Source organism: Pestalotiopsis fici (genome assembly GCF_000516985.1).
Source record: "Pestalotiopsis fici W106-1 unplaced genomic scaffold PFICI_Scf_1, whole genome shotgun sequence".
In the NCBI taxonomy this organism is placed as follows: domain Eukaryota; kingdom Fungi; phylum Ascomycota; class Sordariomycetes; order Amphisphaeriales; family Sporocadaceae; genus Pestalotiopsis; species Pestalotiopsis fici.
In genome coordinates, this window is record NW_006917091.1 from 4,342,054 (window position 1) to 4,357,345 (window position 15,292).

The window sequence follows — 15,292 nt, forward strand, 5'->3', positions numbered from 1 at the left end:
TGAATGGAGGTTGAGTCTCGAACGCCTGTCTTAGCACCAGGCCAGAAATTTGTTGGATGAGCTTTTCGGGATTGATGATGAAAAAAACGGCCCTGGCGCGCCAAGGCAAACAGAGCCGCCACGGTTAGGAACCACTTTGAAAAAAAGTCCCCGCTATGAGCTAAACCTAAGTGGCTGCTTCCTTATCGTTATCGGCTCTTACCATGCCTGTCTAGCTCGTAGTCGATACACTAATAAAAGCTGCCCCGCGATCTGGTGGGAAGTCGATAGTGGGTGTTGGTCACTGCGTTCCGTGCATGGGTAACACTCCATGTCCCTTGGAAATGGAAACGGGCTTCCCAAGCACCTGGGTCAACCAGGAAAACGCTCTTCGTTTTTTACCTTTTTGACCCGCAACGTGGCTTTTCTCTGCATCGACTCAGATGGGCCAATCTCAATCTCTACACGCTTCGAGAATTTATTAAAAAAAAAAAAAAAAAAAAAAAAAAAAAAGAACGGCAACGATGAATGACTTTGGCAAAAGTACCCCTGTAGAAAGAAACCCTTTGCGCTCTTGTGAAGACGATTGATCGCTCAGGCGTCTCTCTACATGGTAGACACGACACATTATAGGTGCCTTTCACTTCCAATTCCACGTTGGGGATCATTGAGCTAGTTCGTGCACTGAAGGCATGAGCATTTGTTGACTGCTAGTAGTGCTCTCTTGGCTTTTGAGTTGCGCGTCACAACCGCGTTTCCGGACAGCTGAACAGCAAGGCCTGGGATGATATGTAATAATCGGATCTCAGTACCAGCCGAGGAATACCAGCCCTTTACATCACGATGCAGAGGTTCGCATACTGTGGCTGCGAAAGAAGGCGGTCCAGAGGCAAGACTTGCATGTGCGGTCAGTCCATATAAGTGAACAGATGACCGAAACGAATGTCGCAAACCCCCACCTACCGCCCTCTAAAAGATTATGCCGTGTCACACAGTCCCCAGAAGGATACCCAAGCCTAGGGCTGCAGAAATACGATGACTCTTTCATATATTAGTCTGAATCAAATGACCCTCGGGCGTTATAGCCGACAACTTCATCCATATTCGCTTGCGTCACTATGTCTATATTCCAGAATCATGGTGGGACCCCGAATCAACGCTGCGCCCCTGAAAATAGACCAGTCGAGTTTGTATGATACGACACGATTATTGAAAACGTTTGAGATTGTGGGCAGAGAATTGCGAAAAGAAAAGAAGAAAAAGACAATTGCCGGGATTTGACATCGATAATTTTGCCGTGCATTAGAACTCGTCTCATGAGAACAGATCACACCGTCGGATCATCATCCATGCAGCTTCAGGTGAGACTTCCAGGTTGTCGAGGCGCAAAGAGCGACAGAGGGCGTGCAAGGTATACCCAACGCTAAGTATACTGCAAAAGCCCCTCGCTTGCTCAAATAGATTCAGTGTCACGTTTGCTCTTGCAGACGCAACTCTTAGGTTAGTCTAGTGACAGTGAATTAATTATATACACGGACAACCATCCAAAACAGTGACAGTTGCGGAAGTTAATGGGACATATGCAGGAGATAATGGGAAATAACGTTTGGATACCTGCCTACCTACATTAGGCAGAAGGTCGCGGAGCCCGCCCGCTGCTTCGTCCGCTTAGACGGCAGAGCGACCAACATAGCATATAGTCCAACCGGGGTTTAAGGTGCGCTGCGAATGGGGAGGGAAAAAAAAAACGGAGTGGTTGGGTGCAAGTGCAAGATTGGCATCTGCACGATAGCCGTTCAAGACACGGCATACATCTTGTCAGATGTCAACATCCGCGCAGCTATAGCGACTGAAGAGGGATCCGATATGCAAGAATCCGTCAATGTTCTGGCCTGCTGACGCATACTCAAGCTTCGGAATGTTGCGAATCGACAGAACAGTAGAATACAACGTCCCGAAGATGCAACTCCCCACTGTTACCAGAAGCTGGGGTTTCGAGGAACCATTGTGTTTAAACATGAAACACCGAGATCCATATCGAAACTTTAGGAATATGCTGTGTTCGAGGCCGTCGAGGGAGTTCCGACTGTCGTGCGACCACTGCTCATTCCGAGCACTATAAATCGTGATTCCTTACTACTGGCCATGCATCCTTTGTTTACAATTTGTCACCAGGATAGGGCGGCTTACTTGAAGTAAAGCATATGGAAGTATTTAACTTTTTGCAAGCCGAGTCGTCAGCTGACACCTCAGAAATGCTCGTCAGAGCGGCTGGGTGCAGCGGAAAGATGTGCCAGGGCTGCCCATATTGAGAATTTCCCGTCAAGCACTCAACAGTCGAACTGAGCCAGGCTTGGTGACAATAGGCTCTCTCCCTCTTGAGTCGTGACTCGCGAATTGCGTGCGTCTGTGTAAGTCAGAGGCTCCTATTGGTATACTGCAAGCAGTTTGGTTCAGGAAAAGCAAATATAAGCTCGTGGCTGATCAGTGTGACTGTCTGCAGAGCGGGTAGCCAGGGCTGTCCCGTTGGGTGTGCAGAGGGAGGAGGGTCACCACTAACAAGTGGAAACCCCAGTGCAGCTTGTATGAATCAAATGCATGTTCTTTTCGGGCCATGATCGATGGAGTGTACTCCAGCGATCAATGGGACAAGGACATGGCCCTCCAAATGCCGAGCTGCTATCCAGATTCCGATTGTATTCCACGCAGTATAGAAAGCTAGGTAGTACCTACGGCTAAAGCCCTTGACACAGATTGCCGCCCCGTTTAGTGTATCGGTAGTGTTTGATAGTATGGCTGCTTTTCGTGTCTTTTTGTTCCCCATGTCCAATAAAACCAATAACCCTCACGAGAATCTGAGGAAGACCAAGTACCTCGTGGCGCGGGAGGGTGTCAATCATGGACGCTCTCTTCACTATCAGATAAGTCGCGTTTGCTAAGGTTGTCAGTGTAATGCGCTTGGGCAGGGTGGGGTGAGCGTTCGATGCACGACTCGAGACTGCTCTCTTCTGGCATCTTTGCTCTAACAAGATAACCACTTCTTGCCTGCCTGCCTGCCTGCCTTTGCTCTTGTGGTCAACCGTAAGAAACAACCCTGGGACTGTGCCATGGCCTCCCCCTCCCATGTTCAGGTTTGATGCAGCTGGGCTTGTGCGGATGCAACTCAAGCATTGGGGTTAGCAGCAGATATCCATGCCCAGACCCACAATACATAGATCCCATGCCATACTAGCGTTATGTACATTGATGTAAAGGCTGTGTGGGGTCAGAGTCGGCGAGGGATTGATGATTTGCAGCAGATGGCCCGTGCTAGAGAACATGTCAGCTGGTTGGCCAGATGGAGCTCCTCCAAGAATAGTTGCAGTCAGCGGCAGCCAATAGTCTTTGCTCTGCATCTCCGGTCGCTTCGGCGCGAGAACCCTAGTCGTCGTCTGCTATCATCCCTGGCCTGCCTATGCGACCGCCGCGGCCTGAAAGCCTCTGAAGCCTATCTTGCTTCACACCCTCTTTCCATCTCGCTCCCCCCTCCCTCCTTGTGGTTGCTTCCCCAGAGTCTGGACCACCCTCACGACACCTTTTTCTCGCGGAATATGAGAGCAGTCTGCTGAGTCACATGGTGAGGCTCCACGGCCGCGCTTTTTCGCAACCCAGAGCTGTGGCGGCCGCGATGAAGGAGATCATGTCCTCCTCGAAGCGCGCCGTTTCGTTCCATTCATAGTCGTGTCCATCTGTCTGTCAGTCTGTCTGCATAACGAGCGGGCAACAAGGCATGACCCGGAAGAGGGGTTGGTAGAGTAGCAGCAGAAGCAGCTGTCGCAGTAGCAGCAGCAGCAGAGCGCTGCGCACTTACGCGCGCCCGTTGCAAAGAAGCGGAACTTGGCTTACCGGTCGAGGTCACTTCTTGAGCGTTGAGAAAGACTAAATCCACATGCCACCATACTAAATGTCAACCCAAAACCGCATCCACGCGGCGCTCGAGTGCGGACGGACCAGGATGACACACTCATTACAGTACTATATTTTTCCTCCTCGCCTCTCTGGTGGCTACGACTATCGCGGCAACTTCGCAGTAATCCAGTATAGCGCAAAGCAAACAAGCCGACAAACACAGTCTAATCAAACGGGTTGCCGTCGTAAACTGAACTCAAAATTTGCAGCTAGATATAACCTGATCTTGCCATGGGCAGCACGTCGGTTCCGGGCAGCCCACAATCGCAGAATCGGCGCGGTCGAAGCCGCGCATTCAGCTGTGGCGCCTCTTCGTATATGATCCAGGCCAGGGATTCTACAGAACGGGGCCAATCATGTCCCGTCTCAGCATATCTCTGATCCCAAAGGCAGTTCTCTGCGCGAGGGCGATATTTGCCCCTTCATTGGCCTCAATGTGGGAATGACGTTCTAAGAGCACAAGCTTTCCATCTCCATCGGGCACTCGCCCCGGTCCAGTGAAACATACATAGCCTAGGCTCCAAGGAAGGCGAATGCTCTCGGTGCAGAGCTCATCCTTGATAGGTCATCACAAGTCTTCGGATCATCACAGGACCCCATACAAGTCCATATCTATCAGGATGGCGTACTCGGCAATCGTACGCGCTTGTCTGGTTTTTCATTTTCTTCCCCCCCAAGGCTAGATCCGCAAACAGTAGAACTCAAGCAGGGAACAGTCGACTGTATCCCATCGAGGTTTCTGCAATGCCATCATACAGTCCATCAAAAGAGCTGATCTCGTGAGCTCGTGATTAAATGTCAACATCAGAAATGGACCGGCGCCGCAACGCAAGAGGCGCTTCTGCAGCTCGACAAAAGCGTGCCACTAGGCTTCGGCTGCAGTATCGTGCATAAAGCTACGGAGGACATTAGACCTGTGCAACCTAGCCGCTTTTGTCAATATCACTTGCCTATCGTAGCAGCACACGAGCAGGGACTTGTCTACACTCACCTCCAGCCAGGATAAACACCAGCAAAGTTGATCACCGATATTGACTCGTTGAAACGGGCAGCTTCTTGTCTCCAAACCCACTCGTATCATCACATGCCGCTTCGTTGGAGTTATTGTGGCGATCTCTTGACCTTTATTATCTTTCTTTCTTGTTGTCGTTTTCCTGTCGCAGCTTCCAGCATGAATTCCTTGACGCAAAGGCAGTATTGACAATCATGGAAGTCAAGTAGTAGGCAGGGGTTGGCACCATGTAGCTGGCTGGGCAGAGTTCGCATATCAGGCCCATGTATTTGCATAACCATTCACTTGGGTGTCCATATTTATTCCGCACCTAGAAGATACATCAAAGGGTATCTTATCCATGGAGTATTTCATTTCAATTGTTCAGGATCTCAGACATACGGCCGGACGTGTTCAACTCCCATTTTCGATTGGCTCTATGCGTCGTAAGGATGATCTCCGGCGCCGCAATGTCAGATCCCTATAATCCTCGCCTTTAATGGCGATAGCTGAATCAATTGCGCAGGGGCATATCGCCGACTCGGCAATATCAAGAGGTGGAATCCACTGCACTTTTGGGGACACGTTCAAGATTGGGGGCTCGGGGAATTTGTCTTTGGTCATTGTTGCACAAGACTACCATCTGGATGCTCCATATGCTGGGACTGGCTGCATACATAGAGTGCCAAGCAACTTTACTACACCGACTAGACGATACTCCTGACTCGAATCTACTGGGAGTATTTTCTCGGAAAGAAAATCATCCCTACTTCCCGTCGCCAAATGCAAGCGCCAACACCTTTCGTCTAGTTATCGACTCTGTCCTCCTGATAGAGACAATCGGGCAGACTCATGTCTGACGATCAAGTGACTGGGGGCAATGTGTGTTGCTGCAGCAGAAGAGGGTGAAACTGTGCTTGCTTAATCAAAAGTTCTGAGCTCTGTGAATGACAAGGTCTAAAGTGCCAGATTAAAGATTGGCATTGATACCAATGGCCGCCGCAAGGCTCAGGTTGAAATAATTTGGGTCACCTTTGGTCCGGCGTATAACCCATGGCTGTCCAATATTCAACCAATACGAATGATCACACAGTCCCTAAAACTCATCACCCCCCTCTTCTCCTATCGGAAAAATGTGAAAAGATGATGAATTCTCCTGGTACACAATATGACTGTCCTATAGTATCTTCTAATCTCTGTGGCATGACCCTGACTCGGTGACTGTGCGACGTTATTCGTAAACCAATGTCGCATATCAGAATTGATCTATAGGAACATCAACAGAGTCCGTGTCCTCAAGGGCACTTGTATTTGCCAATTTAGGAAATCTTTTCATCGCACGGGCACAGACGATGGAACTCCCCTGCCGTACGTGTATACTAACTGACAATAATCCATTACCTGTCCCCTTGGTGTCGTACAAGAGGTTGTCTGCTCATGTGCTGTGCTTTCCAGCTTACACTGGCACGCCAATGGGCGTTGGGGTTGCCCCCCAAGATTATTAATTATACACCCGATTTTTGTTCAGACTGTATCTGAAAGAACACAGTTTGATCTTGAGGCATATTTGGCGTATATATTATCTTGAAGGGATCCCCGGAGCGTCATTTCGGCGGTCAGGATGCAACGGAGACTTGTCCGACGATCGAGCGACTATAACACAGGTGGTCTTCCTTTCCGTGGGCTCCACTCTGCCCGGACGCAAAGACCATCAGTCTAAATCGTGCGACCGGGCCAGGAAACGTCTGTTCTCAACTCTGGCCCGTGAACGGCGTCCGTGTCTGTGGTTCTGCGTGCTCCTATGGCTCTCCAAAGGGGTCATGGTCATAGAGCAGCATACTATTCTAGATGGCTCATGGTCAAAGTTTAAGAGACCCAAGCGCATCGTGCATATATACTTATAACTTCGTGAGCACTACTCAGGTTTGCGGTCCAATGAACGGTCATTTCCTTAAGCTTTCGGCTGCATCGTCTGATCAACGTCCTACCTGTTGCAGACTAGCGTATACTGCTATATTCGGCCGATACAACGACTTGCATTTGATACCTCGCTTGGTTACTTTTTGAGAAGATGGACAGGCAGGATTCCTCTGGGTGCCCGGCCTAGGATCAATCGGCCACTTTTTTTTTCTTTCTCTCTCTCTCGCCCTTCTCCCACTTGTCCACTTTATTACTTGCTGACCCCAAAAGGCTAATCTAGGTTACTCGGCAAGCTCGGGCTGCCGCTGCTAAGGATAGCTGACATGTATCCTTGACCCTCGGCCAATACTTGCTGCGCCATATCACTTTGCGAATGCGCATCATTGCCATGATGTACTGTTGCATCCGCTAATACCTTCGTTTCCCTCCTCTGACTAATGACATCGAGCGAACACCCTGGAAAGCTCAGGTGAACTTCACGAAAGCCTGCCAAAGTCCTCGGGGCCCCTGGCCGTTCGTTCAGGCGTCAGCCTACTAGGTAGTCATCATCGCTATTATCGCCCGCTGGGGTACGGAATGCATACCTACATAGTCCAGAGCCCTCTTACGGAAGTACTTGTTTTCCATTTCAATCTTCGTATTCGCGGTACGTATCCCATACTGCTCTTTGCAAGTACTATACACTACGAGAACAAGAAATTCACTTCGCCCAATATACCCAGCCACGGCGCGGACAGGCTTCCAGGTGAGTCTAATGATACTAGTTTCGTAGTCGCCCATTGCTGCTGAGGAAAACCCGAGCAGCCACCCGGTGGTGTCGGTAGATAGGCACACAGCTCGATCTGAATGGGAGACCAAAAAAAGAGTTGCCCAGGCATTGGAGTCCAGTCATCAATAGTTTTCTTGTTTCGCCACTACGACTGATCTTTGTGCTGACCGGTCGGGCCTCTTTTTGCAACGGCAGCGCACGCAGCTCACTTGCTCATAAGACAGTTTGTGACCTCGGGATCTAGTCGAAAAGACCTCATTCCTTTGCGCTTCGTTTACAAATCCCCATATCCACGGCTATCTAAGCTGTCATTGCCGAATTGGTAGCTTCAGAACTAGGAGCATTGCTTGTTGCTCTCACTACTACTCCTGCACCTTGGGATCTACAGTACGGCCTACGGAATGTCTTCACCTATTACTGACCACTAGTGCTTGACATTCCCGAGGCGTCCCCCCCTGCTCTTCCTGACTCTGTTCTCACAGTCTTTGTTCTTGGCCCCTTGCCGTTCAAGTACCTCAGGTTACGTTTGGGCTTGTTGAGACCCCGGTCAAGATCCCTTGGCTCAGCCGGCGGCCCTCCCGGCGGCATCGTTGATTTCCTCTTGTCGCATCGCTTGTCAAGCTCCCCAATCCACCCAGTCAGCGCGTTTTCCGACTGTTCCTCGTCCTAGCCATCATCATAATCATCAGCATCATCATCATCGCCGCTGCTGCTGCTATTACCAAGACTCCGGCCCAAGCACACCCCTGGCTGTTGCGGGGCTCTTTTTTTTCTTCTTACCCATTCTCTCCCGTGGTGAAGATAACGACAACACGTCTGTTCTTGTCAATTCTAAAATATCTTGTCCTCTACTGCCGCTGTAGTCTCCTGCCCTGTGGGCACAAAGCGCAGTGCAGATCGCGAAAAGTTTGATGAGTTGCGGGCTCGGTTGGGTACAAGCGCAAACGTGAGAAGAGAAAAAAAAACGCACTGGCACGGAGAGCTTTCCTCGGATACACTTGCATGCATCATTTCAAACCATACACGATTCAATGCCCTTGTAACAAGGAAGCAGCAAGCGGCGGCATATATCACGAGCGGCACAGCCTTGGACCTCCCTTGGACCTCGGGCTTTACTGACCATTATTCCCCAAAGGAAGTGCCAATCGCGCTGTCTTGTGAAGGAAGACCCAAGGCAGCCTGCCTCTTGTTTTTTTCTGTATTTTATTTTTTGGGCGACTATCATCTGCTACTGATACTATTATCACTGTATCGTTACTTGGAACATCGATCGCCAAACTAGCCCGTTCACTCAACCAACGGACGGAGGCGCAAAACGACAGACCCATCGGACCGGCCTTGTTGCATTTCAGCGCTATCATCTTTTCCACTTGAGATGCTAATTAAGTCACAAGTCGCCCGACGTCGAAAATAGGTAGCATTTTAGAGGCAACTATACACACTACATAGGTGGCCCGCCGCGGTAGCTCTTTTCGACAGGCCCTCTCTCTCCATCACCTTTGGTCTACCCGTCGATCCATCCACACACCCACTACGAAGCTGCCGTTGCACATCCCATCCCTCACATTCCCCATCGCATCAAACCAAGCGGCTGTCCAGTCAAAGCTGCGCTTTCTGTTTGTTCTGCTGCAATCCGCTGCCGGCTCTTACTGGCACACCCCAGATCTTAGCTCGCAGCTTGACCTTGACCCTGCCTAGTGCGACTCACTCGGTGCAGAACTGCGTCCGGTTTTTGTCTTGTCGTTGTTCTGCCTGTCCTCTGTTCTGATTGCTGCCACTCTAACCTACAACCTTTTTGGGGGGCTTCTTACACACAATTTGATCTATCTGCCTGCTTCATCCCCTCGCTCGCTCTTGGCCAGTCAGAACGGGCACGAGTCTCCTCGTCGAAGGGAAAGAAAAAAAAACAAGTGGTATTCACCTGCTCAACCAGCCTGGTCCGAATCCCACCAATCCTGGCCTCCGCCTCTGGTTGGCGCGCAGTGTCTCAGAACTCATCCCACTTTCTTCTACTTTTCTCGCCTTGCCCTGTTTCCCTGCTTCCCTGCCTCCCTGCTTGCTTGCTGCTTGCTGCTTGCTACTTCTGTCCCGCTTCTCTTTTCTCTTGCTGCGCCAGACAGATGAGAGACCGACTTACGTACATGCCTGCGTACATACATCCACACATACATACATGCGCGTACAGTCAACAGAGTGCACTCGGCAGCTTCTTTGGGAAAGTCAACAGAGTTATTGATATAATAACCAAGAGATCTACGTCAAAAATTTCCACAAAGTTAGAAGAACGATTACCCCGGACTCCGAGCTGAACGACCAGGGAAAGAGTGAGGAAATACAAAAAAAAAAGAAAAAAGATCAGGTACAGCAACGACTGTATTAGTCGCGGGTCCACCAGCAAAGGGAAAAAAAAGAGTGGGCTCCTACCGAACTAAAATACCAGCCTGCTTAGCTCCAAAGGTATCTGTCCCAAAGCCCAAAGCCAAGCCGCCTACCTTGCCTCTACATCATCACACCCAGGTTCCATAGGAAGGCCAGTCAGTCCGTCCCCAGTAATTCCTTACACTAAAGGCTTTGGGTCCTGGCTCCTGTCGCCTGTCGTCTTTTGAAGAAAGAGAGATCCCATTTCCCTTCCCGGGGGTGCTTTTCTTTCCCTATTATTATTCGACCCCTCCCCTCCACGAAGTCAAACTCAGCCTTGGGACTTGCGCCATCTTAACCAACCATATGCAGAGCCAACCTGCAGTTCCGTTCCTCCCTTCGAAGCCGGCAAGATCAACGTTGTCGCCTCAATCCGCTGAAGCGCGTCATTCCATCTTCTGTCAATTTTAGGGATCCAACTATATCAAGACACGTCGTTTGCTGCAGGCACCAAATATTCGCGCCCGTCGTGCCCGTCCTGCCTGCCTGCTTGCCTACTACCCATTCTGCCCGCCAAATACCCGCCACACGCATCGGGCATCGCACCTACTTACGCAAGCACGTACAGCACAGCAGCAGCACGACCGACCGACTGGATAGACCCCGACAAGGTCAACACCTGGAGTAGGTTGACGTTGGCCGTTGTCGCCTCGCCTCCCGCCCCGAATGTATCATTCCACCCAGCCAAACGGCGCTGAGGGTGCGACCATCAATCCCGCGACCATCAACCCTGCTGCGCTCAATTCTGGTAAGTTCATTGCTTGCGCCTCAACTTCCTTTCTTATATTCGCGGCCTTTGCTGCGACCCGAGATATCAAGCAGCGAGAGTTACCTGCTATCTGCAATCTTGGTTCTCAGTGGAACCCCGCCGCTACTCCATGCGCCGCGCCGCGCATATCCTGTGTGCCCTTGCCGCGACGATAGTTTCGCGGTCGCGGTCGTTGGCGTCATCGCCGGAAGCTCCATTCCCCAGCTGGAAGATTCTGTCGCGACAGCCACAAACAACGTCCAAAAAGAAATACCGCATCATCTCATAATTGCACTACTGTTTTCGATCCTGCACACATGGCCATGGCTGTTTCTTCATTCAGCAGATCTTCGTTCAATGTTTCTGTCGTCGGATGAATGTGGATGATGAGGCAGTCTCATCATGATGCAATTGCCTTCTATTGCTCACTTGACTGACCTCGCGTCTAACCCTACAGAATTACTAAGCGCGAATGCGCGTGGGCTCAAACGGAGCCGATCGCCAGAATATCAAGATCTTCAAGCTACCGGGGCACCGGGAGACGATGGTAAGCCTTACCTAAGTTCAAACGTATACATGTGTAGCGCACAGCCGCATCTTAGTCCGGCCGCGTCGCGTTTCCTAATATTCCGACGTTGCGATTAAGCTTCGTGCTGTACCACCACTGGTTGCTGCACAGCGTCATACATCGCGTGTACAAAGATCAACAACCGTCGGCGTTGAAAGATTGTGTTGCTAACTTGTCACTCGCATTACAGACAACCCCAGAAAACGTGGAAGGCCTATTATGAAACCTCGATCCTCCGGAGGCATGCCAGAACAATCAAGACAGTCGCCTCATGTAGGCACAACCATGCCCAGCATGGGTCACCAGCAAACACTGCCACCACAGACGCCCCAGTCCCAGAGTGTGCCTCTGCCTGTGCAAGCGGCGTATACACCTGCTCAACCCCAAACCTCACCTCCACCCAAGACAACACCTACGAAAACCACGCTCAAGGCCCTGCCCACCGTACGCGACCACACCACAGATCAACTTGGTCCGGGCGGCGATGAATATCTACCGCGCGAAACGGACGAGGCTGGTGAGAAGAAGGTAATGGCGAATGGCCAACTTACCGGAAGCCGCGAGTACAGATGTCGGACATTTTTGGTTCCCAACCGCGGAGATAAGCTTTTTATGCTCGCCACGGAATGCGCCAGGGTCTTGGGCTATCGAGACTCTTATCTACTATTCAACAAGAACAGGTCCCTCTTCAAGATTATTGCAAACCAGGTCGAAAAGGACGATTTGGTAGCCCAGGAGATTTTACCATTCTCGTACCGATCTCGACAAATCGCCATAGTAACTGCACGGTCCATGTTCCGTCAGTTTGGCAGTAGAGTCATTGTCAATGGACGAAGAGTGCGAGATGACTATTGGGAGGGCAAGGCCCGCAAGCAGGGATTTACTGAGGCAGATTTGGCTGGTGAGAAAAGACCTGGTGCATCCAAGGCCCGTGAAGAAGCCGCAGCCGCGGCTGCTGCCAACAATCCTCCTCCTTTGGTTGGCGGTCCACATGGCGAAATAGTTTATGCGAATACTCCCGGCCAATTTGGTGCTCCCCCGCAGCCCCAGCTAGTTCAACCAGGTATGATTGGAGCACCAACAGGAAGCCCGATGAGAATGCCCATGATAACCGCTCCATCAACAGATCTGAACGACCGCCGGCCAGACTACAACTTCATGAAGGGTGGCCCTCGTCAGGAGATTTCCGGCCCTGCCTATCAAGACCGGACTCAGCCAACCCCGCTGGCTGAAATCCATGCCCAGGCACACCATGCAGCCGAATTCAACCGCTCCATCAACCAGGGGCGAGAGGTGCGCAATGAATACATGCAAAACATGTGGCGGAGGCCTCATGAGCAGCCCTCTGCTCCATCTGTCGGAGGCGACACAACGATTGCGGCAACAACCAGACCAGGACAATCGCCGCATGCAGCTACAGCTAGTCTCCAACAGCCGTCGATGGTCCCCAATCAGAGTCCTCAGATGTTGATGACAGCTGCCCCGTATTCTCAATCAATCCACGCGCAGCAACCGATCAGCCAAGCGCCCATGAGAGGCATGCCTCAAGCCCCTGCCCAGAAGCAAACGCGCCCGCCAAGTCTCTCCGGCCCTTCAGGCAACCTGGCTCAGGGTGCACAAACATACAACTATAACCAAAATGCCATGTGGAATCATCCTCAGACTCCTCAGACTCCTCAGCACTACTCAGGCTATACTACCCAGCCTCAGCAATCACCTCACCCGCAACAGTCACCTGCACCACAGCTTCGCCATCCCTCTGGCGGTACACCGCAAATGCAACAGGGCGCCATGCAGTATCCTGGAATGCCCGGTATGAGCAGTTATGGTACCCCCAGCCAAGGCATGTATCCACCTGAGCAAACCCCCAGGCAGTTCATGCCCCAAAACCCAGGTGGTTCACCAGCTGTGACTCAAGGCTGGTCTAACCAGCAAACACCGGCTGGTGGAAATTGGTGGGCAAACCAGCCACAATGATCTCAGCCATTATGAAGTCGAATTCAGAACTCGGTTGCCCAAGGGAGGTTTCTGGCGCTCCTGGGTGCGGCGTCTGCCGTCATTAAAATCATGGCCGCAGGCACAAAATGCCGGCAAGTGATGTCCATCAAGAGGCTTTGGAGGAGCAATATCGGTCTCATGCATTGCTGGTCTTGTTCAGACTCATAGAGGAGTTTACATCGGTTCCTGCTTTGCATGACTGATACACATATGAACAGGCACTCTCGAATAATAGAGAGTCCATGTTTTGAGCACACCGAAAACCGCGAAAGCGGCCAAACTGGAATCTCCAACCAATTTTCCTTGCACATTCTATAAACGATTCGAGTTTGGCCGGCATTGCATATACAACTTGATACCATTGTGGATTCTTCTTTATCGTCACTGATCCTTCTCGGACACTCGTTCTACGATCCCGTCTACCGCTCACATGTCGGCGTGAGGAAGGGTTATTGGATCGCGACTCATATCTTTAACGCTGACGATTGTCGCTCGGCAACATCAGGACAAGGTTGCATGTTATTCTCGAAATAATAATTAATGATTTGAATCCGCAACATTCATATACAGAAAACCTTCCATGCCGTTCAAGCTCAAAGGGTACGATCCTTCTGGCTCGATGCTGTAGCTTCGATGTCTGAGGTCAGCTGCATGCTCAACGATACACTGTGGTACCCTCGATGTTTTCGTGCTGCCAAGTCGCCACTAAACACCCGAGGCAATGACTATCTGGTGCACTGCATCGAGCCAATGAGTTGCTATTCGTTGCCAAACCAACCTTACCTAGCCTTGTCGTCTGAGTCAGAGTGAGATGGACCACGGAAATCGCGGTGCGCATTCCGGCAGCATTGGAGGAGTTCTGTCTCATGTCTGGTACCTGGAAAGATACCTTGTTTTTCTCTTGATAGTGTCATTTTCTTTTCTTTCTTTGTTAATTTTTTTTTTCATATCCCCCGCGTGCTTTCAACCGCATTCAGAACGATAGGCGGCTTTTTGGGCTTTTTGTTAGGTGAATAGGAGGAATACAACAATCGGATATACCCCATACTAGTCCCTTGTGACGAAATCATGAGCGGAAGATTAGGTTGTCCGATGAGGGCTGGGAAATTTGCATATTTGGGTCGGACAAACACATTTTCTGTCGGTTGGACAGTTGTTCGCGCGAGTCCTTTCTTTCAGAGTAGCCGATTGCACTTGGCAGTTTGGCCCGGAATTAAACTTTTGTGTCTTCTTCATTCATAGTCGGAATTGAAAGCTCCACTCATCGAGCAAGTTGGTGCCGGATGCAACCTTTTTGATGATCCAATAAGTTCCCAATGGTCGGTCTCCTCCTTGCTTGACGATTCTGATGCCTCCTTATGATACCTGTAACATGCTTTGGCTCACATGGTTACAAACAAGAACAAGAACAACAACAACAATGGCATCAGCTCCGACATGATGGTCCCCTAACGAACGGCTAGACAAGGTAGACGCCACTCGCTAGATTTTTCATCGTCTTTTAGAGCCCAAGGCATGCATGTCTCAGCCTTTAGCAGAGTCAAAAGTCAAACCAACTGACATTACCTGAAAACATTCTGCTCCTACACTAATGTAATACCCGCAAACTAACATGCGTGCCTCGCAAGCGAGCTTTTTGTCCCTTGCCTTTCCAAGTCACTCTCATAAGCTGATCGATCCGTCAGGTCGCGCCGCCGCCGCCGCTGTAGGGAAAAGGTGAGTTCACATGGGTGTATGACAAATGGAATCCTTCATCTGATCATGCTTTGGCTTATCAGGCTTCCAATGCCCCGGGGGGACAATAGGGAAGACTTAGATTATATTCCATCATGATATTTAATGGGCCTCTATTAGTGCAGAGACGCTTTATTGAGAAATTGCCATATAGCAATTACCCAAAATGGCATGAGACAAACCGCATGGATAAAGGCCATGGATGACAAGAGCCGAAGA

At 50.6% G+C, this 15,292-nt stretch overlaps 1 protein-coding gene across 1 annotated transcript; it reads left to right on the forward strand.

The window, feature by feature from the left end:
- Positions 1-11,626: 11,626 nt before the first annotated feature.
- PFICI_01313 (uncharacterized protein) lies at positions 11,627-13,318 on the forward strand (the record flags this gene model as incomplete). The annotated part of the gene is made up of 1 exon (XM_007829894.1): positions 11,627-13,318. The coding sequence occupies one exon, from the start codon at positions 11,627-11,629 to the stop codon at positions 13,316-13,318; it is 1,692 nt and encodes a 563-aa protein (XP_007828085.1).
- Between the last annotated feature and the right edge of the window lie 1,974 nt (positions 13,319-15,292).